Below are 17,601 nucleotides of genomic sequence, written 5' to 3' on the forward strand. Positions count from 1 at the left end.
TTTATGTTACTAACAATTATTTATTTATAACTAGCCCCCCAAATTCGTCCCAGTTGTTTGTGCTGCAAAAAATGTTGTCTAACTATGAAAATGTTTATGTTATGGAGGTGGTAATAAATAATATGTAAAAAAAGAAAAAAAGAAAGGCTATTAAATTGTTACATACATTTTAATGTAGTTGTAATATGAAAAATAAGCTTTTGGAAATAAGCTCGTTTACTTGACGCTGATTTAGAAGATCATTTTGGGATGGTCACATGATTTGTCACATGACCATCATTTGTTTAGTTTATGTCAATTATGAAAGTTTCTTTCAACTTTAAACACTTTAAACAAGTCCTGTTTTTTTTTGTGTGTGTTGGAAAGAACGTCAAAACTTTTCTTTTCCCAGTAAAAAGTGACATTCCTCCAAGCTGATATTACGCCGACATAATGAACGCTTGTGTGCCGAGCAGGTGGCAGCCATGGCACCGCCCTCCCATGTGTGTGTGTGTGTGTGTGCGTGTGTGTGTGTGTGTGTGTGGTCAGACACGCACTGTGCGATGGAAATACACTCTGAGGTCATGTGGCTTTACTTGTCAATGTGTAAAACCACATGACCTGTCCTCTTCATCATCTTCATCAATGTGTGCGCGTGTTCACTAGACAGTCCTTCACTGCTGGGGTCAGAGGTCGTCTCTTTGTGTTCCTTACCAAAGACGATTCATGTATCGTGTACTTGTGTCAGTACACTTCGTGAAGTACACACTCGTGTACTAACTTAAGTGTGTTCGCACTGAGAAGTGTAAGGAGGGTGAGCGTGAAGTGATGGACACTTACCACCCGCTCTAAAATCGCCATGTTGGCTACGTAGCAAAAGGGAAGGGGCTAAGTCAAGTGGTTGCAATTCAGCAATAAAAAGGAGAGAAGAAAAAAGTAAATATTGTGATCGTTAGTTTAGACAATGAAGAAGTTAAGACAGCACTGCACTGCCAACGTCTGCAAGTACACAGTGTACTTATTATATATAATAAGTACACTATAGTGTACTTATTAAAGGGTACTTATTATAGGGTACTTATTATAGGGTATTTAATAAAGTGCACTTAAAGTGTATTTATTTAAAGTGTACTTGTAGTGTACTTGTAGTGTACTTATAGTGTACTTGTAGTGTACTTGTAGTGTACTTATAGTGTACTTAAAGTGTACTCATTAAAGTGTACTTAATAAAGTGTACTCAATAAAGTGTACTTATTATAGTGTACTTATTATATTGTACTTAATAAAGTGTACTTAACGTGTACTTAAACTGCATGTATTAAAATGTACTTAATAAAGTGTACTTAACGTCTATTTAAGTGTACTTACTGAAGTGTACTTATTGCAGTGTACTTATTACATTGTACTTATTAACATGCGTTTCTTAAAGTGTACTTATTATAGGGTACTTATTATAGGGTACTCATTGAAGTGTACTTATTAAAGTGAACTTATTATATGTACCAATTAAAGTGTACTTACTAAAGTGTACTTATTATAATGTACTCATTGAAGTGTACTTATAAAAGTTAATTTATTGAAGTGTACTTATTGAATTGTACTTATTAAAGTACACCTATTGAAGTGTCCTTATCATAGTGTACTTACTAAAGTGTACTAAATAAAGTGTACTAATTAAAGTACACTTATTAAACTGTTATTATAGCGTCCCTATTAAATCACACTTCCATCGATTTTCTACCGCTTGTCCCTTTTGAGGTCGCGGGGGTGCTGGAGCCTATCCCAGCTGCATTCGGACGGATGGCGGGGTACACCCTGGACAAGTCACCACCTCATTGCAGGGCCAACACAGATAGACAGACAACATTCACATTCACACACTATTGAAGCATATATTAAAGTGTACTTATTGAAGGGTAGTTATTAAAGCTTACTTATTTAAGTGTATTTACCAAATTGCACTTATTAAAGTGTACTTATTAAAGCTTACTTATTTAAGTGTATTTACCAAATTGCACTTATTAAAGTGTACTTTTTGAAGCGCACTTATTAACCTTATTGACCTACTCAGTTGCCTAGTGGTTAGAGTGTCCGCCCTGAGATCGGTAGGTTGTGAGTTCAAACCCCGGCCGAGTCATACCAAAGACTATAAAAATGGGACCCATTTCCTCCCTGCTTGGCACTCAGCATCAAGGGTTGGAATTGGGGGTTAAATCACCAAAAATGATTCCCGGGTGCGGCCACCGCTGCTGCTCACTGCTCCCCTCACCTCCCAGGGGGTGAACAAGGGGTTGGGTCATATGCAGAGGACACATTTAACCACACCTAGTGTGTGTGTGTGTGTGTGTGTGTGTGTGTGTGTGTGTGTGTGTGTGTGTGTGTGTGTGTGTGTGTGTGTGTGTGTGTGTGTGTGTGTGTGTGTGTGTGTGTGTGTGTGTGTGTGTGTGTGTGTGTGACTATCATTGGTACTTTAACTTTAAAGCGCACTTATTGAGGCATATATTGAAGTGTACTTATTAAATCATACTTAGTTAAGTGTACTTATTTGAGTGTATTTAGATAAGTGTACTTTTTGAAATTTCTTCCTTCCTTCATAAAGTGTTTTACTAAAGTGCACTTATTAAAGTGTATTTATTGAAGTGTACTCATTAAAGCATACTTATTAAAGTGCACTCATCAAAGTGCTTATTTAAGTATAGATATTGAAGTGTACTTATTAAAACATATTTATTAATGTGCACTTATCAAAGTACATATTAAAGCATACTATTTAAAGGCCTACTGAAATGAATTTTTTAAATTTAAACGGGAATAGCAGATCCATTCTATGTGTCATACTTGATCATTTTGCGATATTGCCATATTTTTGCTGAAAGGATTTAGTATAGAACAACGACGATAAAGTTCGCAATTTTTGGTCGCTGATAAAAAAAAAAGCCTTGCCTATACCGGAAGTAGCGTGACGTCACAGGAGGAAGGATTCCTCACAATTCCCCGTTGTTTACAATGGAGCAAGAGAGATTCGGACCGAGAAAGCGACGATTACCCCATTAATTTGAGCGAGGATGAAAGATTCGTGGATGAGGAACGTTAGAGTGAAGTACTAGAGTGTAGTGCATGGTATATTTTTTCGCTCTGATCGTAACTTAGGTACAAGGGTTCATTGGATTCCACACTTTCTCCTTTTCTATTGTGGATCACGGATTTGTATTTTAAACCACCTCGGATACTATATCCTCTTGAAAATGAGAGTCGAGAACGTGAAATGGACATTCACAGTGACTTTAATCTCCACGACAATACATCGGTGAAGCTCTTTAGCTACTAACGTGATAGCATCAGGCTCAAATGCAGATAGAAACAAAATTTAAAAAAAACCTCACTGGAAGAATAGACAGAAGATCAACAATACTATTAAACCATGAACATATAAATACACGGTTAATAATTTCCAGCTTGGCGAAGCTTAACAATTGAAGCTAACTTAGCTATGGAGCGGCGGCGGGCGTTGTAGCTTTCGACGACACCCCGGCCGCCATCAGAGTCGGCAAGAAACACATATTTCCCCAAAGTTACGTACGTGACATGCACATAGCGACACGCACGTACGGGCAAACGATCAAATGTTTGGAAGCCAAAGCTGTACTCACGGTAGTGCGTCTGCTATCCAGCTCAAACACAACACAACCTCCTGGTTGTCTTGCTGTAGTCCGCCGCTAATACACCGATCGCACCTAGAATTTTCTTCTTTGCAGTCTCCATTGTCCATTAAACAAATTGCAAAAGATTCACCAACACAGATGTCCAGAATACTGTGGAATTGTTCGATGAAAACAGAGCAGTTTGTATGGGGACACATTGGGTACGAATACTTCCGTTGCCGTCGTGACGTCATACGTCATCATACATAGACGTTTTCAAGCGGAAGTTTCCCGGGAAATTTAAAATTGCACTTTATAAGTTAACCCGGCCGTATTGGCATGTGTTGCAATGTTAAGATTTCATCATTGATGTATAAACTATCAGACTGCGTGGTCGGTAGTAGTGGGTTTCAGTAGGCCTTTAAAGTGTACTTATTGAATTGTTCTTCTTGAAGTGTACATATTGATGTGTATGTACCAGAGGTGTGGACTCGAGTCACATGACTTGGACTCGAGTCAGACTCGAGTCATGAATTTGATGACTTTAGACTCGACTTGACAAAATGTAAAGAGACTTGCAACTCGACTTAGACTTTAACATCAATGACTTGTGACTTCACTTGGACTTGAGCCTTTTGACTTGACATGACTTGCTACTTTCCCCAAAACCCAAAGCTTAAAAAGTTATTTGGGAGCGCTCCGTATTTTTCATTTTGTTCGTCTGTGTCTATCAGCGTGTTGTTCCTGTCAGCGTGTGTGCTCTCACTACAACAGCCAATCAAATTAGATCTACGCTGTTTTCATCACACAGCATTCAGCCAATCAAATTGCAGGACAACCAATGAAGAAGAGTTGTCAAACAACGCAGCAGTGAGAAACAATTATGCCCAAAGTTGGTTTTCCTTCGGGTATAAAAACTACGACTTGGTCAACAAAAAACGAATTGCCGAATGCAAATCACGCAGGTGGAATATTACAGACGGAGACGCAACAACTTCCAACTTCGTTCGACATTTGAAGTTGCCCAAAGAAGGGTAAGTTTTGAATGTAAGATAACGTTTATTGGCTAAGTAACGTGACTTTTATTTGCTGCGTAGTTAAATCAGTGAGGCTGTAAACTCACTGCTAACGTTATAACCATAGACATCTTATAAGTAGACGCAGCATCGAGCGCTACTGCCTACAGGCGCAGACGAGACGCGGGGCCGCCATCTTGGAGTGGTGATCCGCTCCACTCAGTGCAATTCATTTGGCAGGAGCAATGAACTGTCAGCGCATTTAATTCATTTTACCTCACCGAATACCACTGATTTTCACAAGCTTTTTTGTCATACGTGTAGCTATGATAACGGACACATGTTTTGGCGTGTTTTATTATTCATAGTTTGCTTAACATTAATAGAATATTCTTATATGCTATAAGTGACCAGACGTCCGAGATCAAAACTGGAAATATAATCCCAGAGAAGGGGAAAAAAACGGTCAGCTATTTTTAAGTTGAAGAAACAATATGATTAGGTTATATATACATGCTACATAAACAATGTATGAATACATTAGATATCTATATATCTTATAGACCGTATCTCTGTTGCTGCAGCAGCAGAGAGTTTATTCTGTCTTGACACTTTGTATTGATATTTTGTATTACATTCTTCCCTTAAATGATCATGTTTACAGTGATTGTTATATATGTATTTTTTATGTATGTCGCTTTGGATAAAAGCGTCTGCCAAATACTTAAACATAGACATACACCTGAAAGTCTTTATATCAGCTAAAACCACCAATCTGTTTCACTGGATTCAGAATAAAACCAAATTCTGTCTTACCCAGCAATGTTAGTATTTGAATATTGTTACTTGAAGACTTATTCCTGGTTACAATTATACTGTTAAGAAAGTATTGTCTTATATTTTGCCTAAAATGAGAATGCATCATCATCAGTGGCGGCTGGTGAATTTAGTTTTAGGTGGGGCTGAAAGTTTGTAAACCAAACCCCTGTAGGGGCGTCATCTTCCCCCAGAAGATTTCTTTGTGATTTTCACATACAAATATTGAAGATCTTTGCTCCTTCTCAACTCTGTGGTAATGTTATTTTCATAAAATACAACCAATAGTACGTTAATTGTTAAATCTTACTTGTGAAAAGTAATCCCCCGATTCCTATTTTCAACAGTCCGCTCATTTGAGTAGAAAAACGCTGAACACCAGCCCGGCATCTTTGTTTTCTACCTGTCAACTGTCAGTTTAGGCTGCTCGCCGGCTCCTCATCACCACTTCAAGATGGCAGACGAATTTCTCGCATCACAGCAGCCAATGCTGCGTCTACTTATAAGATGTCTATGGTTATAACGTCATTGCAAACACGGCAATCTGTTGCGTCCACTGCAGTTTGCTACCTTATTCATACTTTTTGTCAAGTGATTTGTTTTAAGCAGGGTTGTATGAGGTACCTATTAATAACGTTACGTTAGTCAATGTATAACACACAGTAACTTAACGTTAGACAGCGGTCAGCAGCACCGCATATTTTAGCCACCTACTAAAAGACAAACATAGTCAAATAAAGGTCAGTTAAAATGTATACTATATTAAGAATATGTGTACATATTGCATAGGCCCTGACATCTAAAAAGTACAACTCTGTTCATTGTTTTGTTCATGTATTTGTTATGTTTTTCATGTGTACGCACACATAAACACACACACAGTATGAGATGAGATCAATGAGATAAGGTAAGAACAGGATAGGAACTGCTGTGGAACTAGTTACAATACAATATGCCATGGAAATACAATGTTAACACTTTTGTACAAATAAGTACAGTTGCACTTGTTTTTTCAAATGTGTTTATTCTGTAAATGAATGAGTTAAATGTTTAAAATGACTGGTTAATAGTGCTATTATGAAGTGCAATGTCAGCACTATTTTTTTCCTGCAATTTCAAATGCACTTGTTTTAATAAATAAATACAGCGTTTTAAAAGCATACACAATATGTGTAAATATATTGGTCTGTGGTCAAAAGGACTTGAAAGGACTCGAAACTCAAAATGCAGGACTTGGGACTTGACTTGAGACTTTCCAGTCTTGATTTTGGACTTGACTCGGGACTTGCCTGTCTTGACTCGGGACTTGACTCGAGACTTGAGGGCAAAGACTTGAGACTTACTTGTGACTTGCAAAGCAATGACTTGGTCCCACCTCTGGTATGTACTGAAGTGTACTTATTAAAGCATACTTATCGAAGTGTTCTTCTTGAAGTGTACTTATTGATAAACACGTACTGAAGTGTACTTATTAAAGCATACTTATTAAAGTGCACGTATTTAAGTATTTATTACAGTGCACTTATTCCATCCATCAATTTTTTTCTTGTCCCTTTTAAAGCGTACTTAATAAAGCATACTTATTAAAGTATACTTATTAAAGCATTCTTATTAAAGACCTACTGAAATGACATTTTTTTATTTTAACGGGGATAGCAGATCCATTCTATGTGTCATACTTGATCATTTCGCGATATTGCCATTATTTTGCTGAAAGGATTTAGTAGAGAACATCGACGATAAAGTTCGCAACTTTTGGTCGCTGATAAAAAAAAGCCTTGCCTGTACCGGAAGTAGCGTGACGTCGCAGGTTGAAGGGCTCCTCACATTTCCCCATTGTTTACACCAGCAGCGAGAGTGATTCGGACCGAGAAAGCGACGATTACCCTATTAATTTGAGCGAGGATGAAAGATTTGTGGATGAGGAACGTGAGAGTGAAGGACTAGAGTGCAGTGCAGGACGTATCTTTTTTCGCTCTGACCGTAACTTAGGTAAAAGGGCTCAATGGATTCCACACTTTCTCCTTTTTCTTTTGTGGATCACGGATTTGTATTTTAAACCACCTCGGATACTATATCCTCTTGAAAATGAGAGTCGAGAACGCGAAATGGACATTCACAGTGACTTTTATCTCCACGACAATACATCGGTGAAGCACTTTAGCTATGGAGCTAACGTGATAGCATCGTGCTTAAATGCAGATAGAAACAAAATAAATAAGCCCCTGACTGGAAGGATAGACAGAAGATCAACAATACTACTATCAGGAGACAACGAACCAAACACTGGACCTGTAACTACACGGTTAATGCTGTGCCGCCTGTCAAAGCCTAGCAATGCTGTTGCTAACGACGCCATTGAAGCTAACTTAGCTACGGGACCTCGTCAGAGCTATAATAAAAACATTAGCGCTCCACCTACGCAAGTCCTCATCTGCTCATCAACACCCGTGCTCACCTGCGTTCCAGCGATCGACGGCGCGACGAAGGACTTCACCCGATCATCGACAGCTTTCTTCTTTGCAGTCTCCATTGTTCATTAAACAAATTGCAAAAGATTCACCAACACAGATGTCCAGAATACTGTGGAATTTTGCGATGAAAACAGAGCTGATTGTATTGGGATACAATGTGTCCGAATACTTCCGTTTCAACCATCGACGTCACGCGCATACGTCATCATACATAGACGTTTTCAACCGGAAGTTTCACGGGAAATTTAAAATTGCACTTTGTAAGTTAACCCGGCCGTATTGGCATGTGTTGCAATGTTAAGATTTCATCATTGATATATAAACTATCAGACTGCGTGGTCGGTAGTAGTGGGTTTCATACTTAATAAATATTTAATAAAGTGTAGGTATTGAAGTGCACTTATTGAAGTGTACTGACACAAGTTTGAGACACAGTCCTGCTGACTAACTAAAGATGCTAACATTTAGCACTTCCTGTTTCCTTTCAGGACGTTTATCGCTCTCATCGGCCCAAAGAGAAACTTCCTCCTGACAGCAACAACAACGAGAACTCCGTCCCCAAAGACTTTGACGCCACGGACAGCAGCAATCCGGCCGATCCGTCACAACGGCGGCGGGCACCGGTCGCCGACACTCGCAAGCCAGACAAGCCTCAAGCGCAAAGCATCCTGGGAAAAGCCTCCAGCCACAACCGCACCGGCGTCCAAGAGGCTTCGCCGAAGTCCAAGAAGAGTTCGGCGAAGCTGCTGATGCACAAGGCGAGTGCCACGCCGTCGCACTGGCAACAAAGGAAGGAGCAGGCGGAGTGCGAGATCAGCGGGAAGGAGGTCATCTCCGCTTTGTCGCGGGCTAAAAGTCGGGAGTGTCGCCAGAAGATGGCCGACGTTTACTGCCGACACAAGAAGGACGAGCTGATGCCTCAGAAAGTTCCTCGCTACTGCCCCCTGCAAGGTGAGACACACCTGTCACCATGGCGACCACCTTTGCTTCTAGCTGGCCAGCTGCCCTGCTGGTGGGCGGGGCCACTTACAAGCGTCTTATTTTGAAATGTGCTGACTAATGACTTTTATGATGACAGGCCGACCTGACTTTGATTGACAGGCCTCTCGACCAATCAAAGTGATTTGTTGTTAGAAAGCGCTCATGGCCCCGCCTCCCAACCCTCAGCTGGTGGTTACCACACCTCAACCTCCGCCCACTAACCTAGTGATCAACCTAGACATCTCACACAAGTCATGTGACTCCTCCCCTCCCAGGTAAAGTCAGCGTCAACATCCAGTGGGACGAAGGGATGTCTGACTCCACCCACGTCGCGCCGGTACGCGTGGCCTTCGTCCTGGTGGTCCATGGCCGCGCCGCGCGTCAGTTCCGCCGTCTCTTCAAGGCCGTCTATCACGCGGCGCACTACTACTACATCCACGTGGACCAGGTGAGACCAGGACACGCCCACACATCTCATGGTGTCATCGTGACATCATCACGATGACATCTTCCTCCCAGAGGTCCGACTACCTCCATCGTGAGGTGACGGCTGTGGCCCGGCAGTACCGCAACGTGCGCGTGACCCCCTGGAGGATGGCGACTATTTGGGGCGGGGCCAGCCTGCTGACCACATACCTGCGCGCCATGGAGGACCTTCTCAAGATGGCTGACTGGTCGTGGGACTTTTTCGTCAACCTGAGTGCCGCTGACTACCCCATCAGGTGAGGCAAACAACAGGAAGTCTTGCGCTCTACTTCCTGCCAGTGGTGAGGTTTAGTTGGCGTGTCCGCTACTGGGAGGGAGGGGCTGATCGCGTTGATGGATTATATATACATATATATTATACAAATATATATATATATGTGTATATATATATATATATATATATATATATATATATATATATATATATATATATATATATATATATATATATATATACACATATATATATGGATGCACTTAATAAAATATATAAGAGTATACATGGATGCACTTAATAAAATATATAAGAGTATACATGGATGCACTTAATAAAATATATAAGAGTATATATGCGTGTATATACATTTATATATATATATATATGTAAATATGTAGATATACTGTATATGTTTATAAAAATATCTCTATATGTAGATATATATGACATATATATGTTTATATATATGTATGCATATGTGTATATATATATACAAATATATACATATACATATACAGTATATCCACATATATAGATACAGTATATGTGCTTGTATATGTATGTATGTATGTATATGTGTATATACACATTTATACATATACATACATACATACATACATACATATGTCATATATAGTTATATACTGTATATATATCTATATATATACATATATATGTGTTTATATATACATATATACCTACATGTGTACACATATATGTCTATATATGTAGATATATGGCATATATACAGTATATATATGACCTATATATGTATGTATATACTGTATATACATATGTATATAGACATACATATACTATGCACATATATAGATACAGTATATGTGCTTATATATGTATGTCTGTGTATATACACATTTATACATATATACAGTACATATATATACATATACATACATACATATATATGTTATATATATTTATATATCTATATACAGTGGGGCAAAAAAGTATTTAGTCAGCCACCTATTGATTGTCAATGGGTGGCTGACTAAATACTTTTTTGCCCCACTGTATATACATACTGTATATAAGTGTATATATACATATGTACACACATATGCACAGGTATATGACATATACTGTATGTGTGTGTGTATGCATGTATATGTGTATATATACATACATACTGTATATATACAGTATATATGTACATATATTTATATGTATTACAATACATGCTATTTATAATAAACACGACTCATACATTCTTTCACATTTCAACTGACAGACGGAGCATAACCATGTGACAGACACACGCACACACGCACACACACACACACACACACACACACACACACACACACACACACACACAGAAACACACACCCCCCCAGCTAAAATCGATGCCATCAATGGTTCTGACGTCAACCGCGTGTCAGTCGATTGGCGGTCCGGAAGAACGTTCCAGTAGGTCAGAGGAGATGACAAAGAAAATGGAGGTCAGGTGGTCTCTGTCCTGCAAGCTGATTGGCTGGTGTCTCCTGACAGGACCAACGAGCAGCTGGTGGCGTTCTTGTCCAAGCATCGTCACCTGAACTTCATCAAGTCTCACGGCCGCGACAACGCACGGTGAGACACTGTGGACACGCCCCCCTCGCTCTCATTGGCTCACAGGCTCCGCTTCAGTTTCATCCGCAAACAGGGCCTGGACCGCCTCTTCCTGGAGTGCGACGCCCACATGTGGCGCCTGGGGGATCGCAAGATCCCTGAAGGCATCGTGGTGGACGGAGGCTCCGATTGGTTCCTGCTCAGCCGGGCCTTGGTGGACTACGTGGTCACCTCGGAGGACGAGCTGGTCGGCGCCACCAAGCGCTTCTACGCCTACACGCTGCTTCCTGCCGAGGTAACGTCACGTGACTGTCTTGTTGAGGTGAAAGGTCACTGAGCCGCCGCCCCTTCACATCCCCCGCAGTCCTTCTTCCACACGGTCCTGGAGAACAGCGCCCTGTGTCACACCATGGTGGACAACAACCTGAGACTCACCAACTGGAACCGCAAGCTGGGCTGCAAGTGTCAGTACAAACACATTGTGGACTGGTGCGGCTGTTCGCCCAACGACTTCACCACCGCCGACCTGCCGCGCTTCCAGGTGAGCACGGCCAATCACCTCGCTTGCCACCTGTCAGAGACACGCCCCTTCCCAAACATGCTCATCGGCCAGGTCACACTGCTTAGTCACGCTTTGACTGTAAATACAATCCCAACAGTAACACAATACCAGCACTGCTACACAATAATAACACAGCTACACAATGATAACACAATTAAATCACAACTACATTTTAATATCACAAAATTAATACAAATACATAATAATAACACAAAATAACACAGTTACACAATAACAACGCAATAGTAACACAACTGTTTTAATATCACAATATCATTACAAATACACAACAATAGCATAGTTACACAATAATAACACAATAGTATCACAACTAAACAATAATATCACAATATTAATACAACTACACAATAATAACACAACAATAACACAGCTACACAATAGTAAAACAACTAGATTTGTATATCTCCATTTTGATACAACTACACAATAATAACAAAACAATAACACAACAACACAGTAATGACACGACAATAACACAGTTACACAATAATAACAAAACAGCTACAAAATAACACAATAACAACACAGCTACACAATAATAACACAGCTACACAATAACACAACTACATTTTAATATCACAATATCAAGACAACTGCGCAATAATAACACAACAATAACATAGTTACACAATAATACCACAATAGTATCACAACTAGACAATAATATCACAACAATAACACAGTTACACAATAATTACACAGCTACACAATAATAACACAACTACATTTTATACCACAATATCAACACAACTAAGCAATAATAATTCAACAACACAGCTACACGATGATAACACAACTAAATTTTAATATCATGATATTATTACAACTACACGATAATAACACAATAACAGTTTCACAATAATAACACAATAGAATCACAAGTAAATAATAATATCACAATATTAATACAACTACACAATAATACAACAATAATACAGCTACACAACTAGATTTTAATATCAGATATTAATACAACTACATAACAATAACAAAACAATAGCACAACAACATAGTAATGACACAAAAATAACACAGTTAGACAATAATAACAAAACAGCTGCACAATAACAACACAGCTACACGATAACACAACTACGTTTTAATATCACAATATCAACACAACTACACAATAATAACACAAAAATAACACAGATACACAAACATAACATAACAATATCATAACTACACAATAATAACACAACTAGATTTTAATATCAGGATATTAATACAACTACATAACAATAACAAAACAAAAACACAGTAATGACACAACAATAACACAGCCACACAATATTAACACAACTACATTTTGATATGACAATATCAACACAACTGCACAATAATAATACAACAAAAACACAGTTACACAATGATAACACAACTACAGTTTAATATCAACACAACTACACAATAATAACACAATGATACCACAGCTACATAATGATAACACAACTACATTTTAATATCACAATATTATTACAACTACACAGTAATAACACAACAATAACATAGTTACACAATAATAACACAATAGTATCACAACTAGATAATATTACAATAATAATACAACTACACAATAATGACAACAATAACACATCAACACAGTAATGACACAACGATAACACAGTTATACAATAATAGCAAAACAGCTACACAATAATAACACCATAACAACACAGCTACACGATAATAACACAGCTACACAATAACACAACTACATTAAAATATCACAATATCAACACAACTACACAAGAATAAGTACTAATGATTGTCACACATACACTATGTGTGGTGAAATTATCCTCTGCATTTGACCCATCACCCTTGATCACCCCCTGGGAGGTGAGGGGAGCAGTGAGCAGCAGCGGTGGCCGCGCCCGGGAATCATTTTGGTGATTTAACCCCCAATTCCAACCCTTGATGCTTAGTGTCAAGCAGGGTCCCATTTTTATAGTCTTTGGTATACACAACAATAACATAGTTACACAGTAATACCACAATAGTTTCACAACTAGACAATAATATCACAATATTAATACAACTACACAATATTAACACAACAATAACACCGCTACACAACTAGATTTTAATATCAGGATATTAATAAAACAACATAACAATAACAAAACAATAACACAACAACACAGTAATGACACAACAATACCACAGTTACACAATAATAACTAAACAGCTACACGATCATAACACAACTACATTGTAATATCAACACAACTACACGATACTAACACAACAATAACAGAGATACACAATAATAACACAACTATATTTTAATATCAGGATATTAATACAACTACACAATAACAAAACAATAACACAACAACACAATAATGACACAACAATAACACAGTTACACAATAATAACAGAACAGCTACACAATAACAACACTAACAACACAGCTACACAATAATAACACAGCTACACAATAACACAACTACATTTTAATATCACAATATCAACACAACTACACAATAATAACATACCTATACCACAGCTACACAATGATAAAACAACTCAATTTTAATGTGACATTATTATTACAACTACACAATAATAACACAACAATAACATAGTTACACAATAATAACACAATAGTATCACAACTAGATAATAATATTACAATATTATTACAACTACACAATAATAACACAACAATAACAGAGATACACGATAATAACACAACTACATTTTGATATCACAATATTAATACAACTACACAATAATATCACAACAATAACATAATAACACTATAGTAACACAACTAGATTGTAATATCACAATATTAATACAACTACATGATAGTAACACAACAATAACACAGCTACACAATAATAACACAATAATAACACAACTAGATTTTGACATCAGCTATATACAAATAACACAACAATAACATAGCTACACAATAACAACACAACTAGATTTTAATATCACAATATTAACACTACTACACAATAATAACACAAGATTAACACAACTACATAATAATAACACAATAATAATGCAACAACACAATGATAACACAACTACATAATAATAATAACAACACAATAATAATGCAACTATGCAATAACAACACATTGATAGCACAACTACACCATTATAACATTAGTCTTATATTTATTTAAATTAGATATTTAAGTTGTTATTATGAAGTTGTTGTGTCGTTGTGTTTTAGCTGTTTTACTGTTATGGTGTCATTGTGTTGTATTTATCATACAACAATACTCAACAGTAAGGCAATGACACAACATTAACACACTAATATAAAACAACATTAATACAACAATAACACAATAGCAACATAATTAAAACAATAGTCAATTAATAGTAAGACAAATACTCACAAAAGGACACAATATGAACACGCTAACAACAGAAAACACACAGTAACACAACAATAACAAAATTGCAACATGTGGATCACTTGATTCAACAAAACAACAAAATTCCTCCAGAAAATGGTTGCAACATTTTTACAAGTTTGACATTACAACAATGCACAAACACACACACACACACACACACACACACACACACATACACGTGTTAGACTACAGTTGTGTAATTGATGATCACACGTTCCTGTGGTCACAGCTCCAGCAGTAGAAGACAAGTTGTGTTTGTACTTTGGGCGTTTGCTTCTGGATATTTCTGTCCCCCGTGTGGCGTCTGTAATAAGTTGGTCTTTGTGGGCGGGGCTAAAATAACTTGCACTAATTATTACCTCGTGAAGCTGATTTATTTTTAAACCCCTTATTATCCCAACCAGCCACAGGGGGCACTCTACAGCCTCATCTAGTCTCATTGTGTAGTCTCATTGTGTGTTCTTATTGTATTGTCTCATTGTGTTGTCTCATTGTGTGGTCTCATTGTATTGTCTCATTGTGTTGTCTCATTGTGTTGTCTCATTGTGTGGTCCCATTGTGTGGTCTCATTGTGTTGTCTCATGTGTTTTCTCATTGAACTGTCTCATTGTGTTGTCTCATTGTGTTGTCTCATTGTATTGTCTCATTGTATTGTCTCATTGTGTTGTATCTTTGTGTTGTCTCATGTGTTTCCTCATTGTATTGTCTCATTGTGTGGTCTCATTGTGTTGTCTAATTGTGTAGTCCCATTGTGTGATCTCATTGTGTTGTCTCATGTGTTTTCTCATCGTATTGTCTCATTGTGTGGTCTCATTGTGTTGTCTCATGTGTGTTCTCATTGTATTGTCTCATTGTGTGGTCTCATTGTGTTGTCTCATTGTGTGGTCTCATTGTGTTGTCTCATGTGTGTTCTCATTGTATTGTCTCATTGTATTGTCTCATTGTATGGTCTCATTGTGTTGTCTCATTGTATTGTCTCATTGTGCGGTCTCATTGTCTTGTCTCATTGTGTGGTCTAATTGTGTTGTCTTGTGTTTTCTCCTTGTATTGTCTCATTGTGTGGTCTTGTCGTGTTCTTTCATTGCGTGGTCTCATTGTGTTGTCTCATTGTGTGGTCTCATTGTGTGGTCTCATTGTGTTGTCCCATTGTGATGTCTCATCGTAATGTCTCTTCGTGTTGTTTCATTGTGTGGTCTCATTGTATTGTCTCATTGTGTTGTCTCATGTGTTGTCCCATTGTGTTGTCCCATTGTGTTGTCTCATCGTGTCGTCTCATTGTGTAGTTTTATGGGTTATCTCATTGTGTGATCTCATTGTGTTGTTTCATCCTGTTGTCTCATTGTGTTGTATTATTGTGTAGTCTAATTGTGTAGTCTCATTGTGTTGTCTCATCCTGTTGTCTCGTGTTGTCTTATCGTGATGTCTCATTGTGTGGTTGACATGTGGTTGACATTGTTTTATTGACATCTTGTTGTTGAGTTGTTCACATGGTTTTGAAATGTTGTTGACATGTTGGCATGTTATTGACGTGTTGTTGACATGTTGTTGACGTTTTGTTGACGTGTAATTGAAATGTTGTTGACGTTTTGTTGACGTGTAATTGACATGTTGACTTGTTGAAATCTTGTTGACTTGTTGTTGACATCTTGTTGACGTTTTGTTGATGTGTTGTTGAAATATTGTTGACATGTTGTTGACGTGTTGACATTTTGTTGACGAGTAATTGAAGTGTTGTTGACATCTTGTTGTTGACCTGCTGTTGACATCTTGTTGATGTGTTGTTGACATCTTGTCGAAGTGTTGTTGATGTGTTGTTGACATATGTGGCGGTAAAATATTGTTGACTTGTTGTTGACATGTTATTGACATCTTGTTATGTACATGTTGTTGACCTGCTGTTGACATCTTGTTGATGTGTTGTTGACATGCTGTTGACATCTTGTTGAAGTGTTGTTGATGTGTTGTTGACATATTATTGATGTGGTGTTGGAAAATTGTTGATGTATTGTTGACATTTTGTTGACATGTTATTGATGTGGTGTTGAAATATTGTTGACGTGTTGTTGACATGTTGTTGACTTGTTGACGTGGTGTTGACTTGTTGTTGACATCTTGTTAACTTGTTGTTGACAGCTTGTTGACTTATTGGTGACATGTTGTTGACATGTGTTGACGTGTTGACATGTTATTGATGTGTTGTTGATATGTTGTTGACATGTTATTTGTGTTGTTAACATGTTATTAATGTGTTGTTCACATGTTATTGATGTGTTGTTGACATGTGTTGAGGTGTTGTTGACATGTTATTTATGTGTTGTTGACATGTTGTTCACGTGTTGCTGACATGTTATTTATGTGATGTTGATGTGTGTTGACATGTTGTTGACATGTTATTTATGTGTTGTTGATGTGTGTTGACATGTCATTTATGTGTTGTTGATGTGTGTTGATA

The 17,601-nt window shown here is 37.8% G+C and overlaps 1 protein-coding gene across 2 annotated transcripts in view; it reads left to right on the top strand.

Moving 5' to 3' along the window:
• Positions 1 to 17,601, top strand: part of LOC133652044 (xylosyltransferase 1-like) — a 34,355-nt gene that overhangs the window by 9,942 nt on the left and 6,812 nt on the right. For both annotated transcript variants that reach the window (XM_062050369.1, XM_062050368.1), the window contains exons 2-7: positions 8,415 to 8,877; positions 9,183 to 9,355; positions 9,427 to 9,629; positions 11,120 to 11,200; positions 11,258 to 11,474; positions 11,544 to 11,720. In XM_062050369.1, coding sequence (XP_061906353.1) covers positions 8,415 to 8,877; positions 9,183 to 9,355; positions 9,427 to 9,629; positions 11,120 to 11,200; positions 11,258 to 11,474; positions 11,544 to 11,720 — 1,314 coding nt within the window. The remainder of the gene's footprint in view (positions 1 to 8,414; positions 8,878 to 9,182; positions 9,356 to 9,426; positions 9,630 to 11,119; positions 11,201 to 11,257; positions 11,475 to 11,543; positions 11,721 to 17,601) is intronic.

The sequence above is a fragment of the Entelurus aequoreus genome, linkage group LG06 (genome assembly GCF_033978785.1).
Source record: "Entelurus aequoreus isolate RoL-2023_Sb linkage group LG06, RoL_Eaeq_v1.1, whole genome shotgun sequence".
Lineage (NCBI taxonomy): Eukaryota > Metazoa > Chordata > Actinopteri > Syngnathiformes > Syngnathidae > Entelurus > Entelurus aequoreus.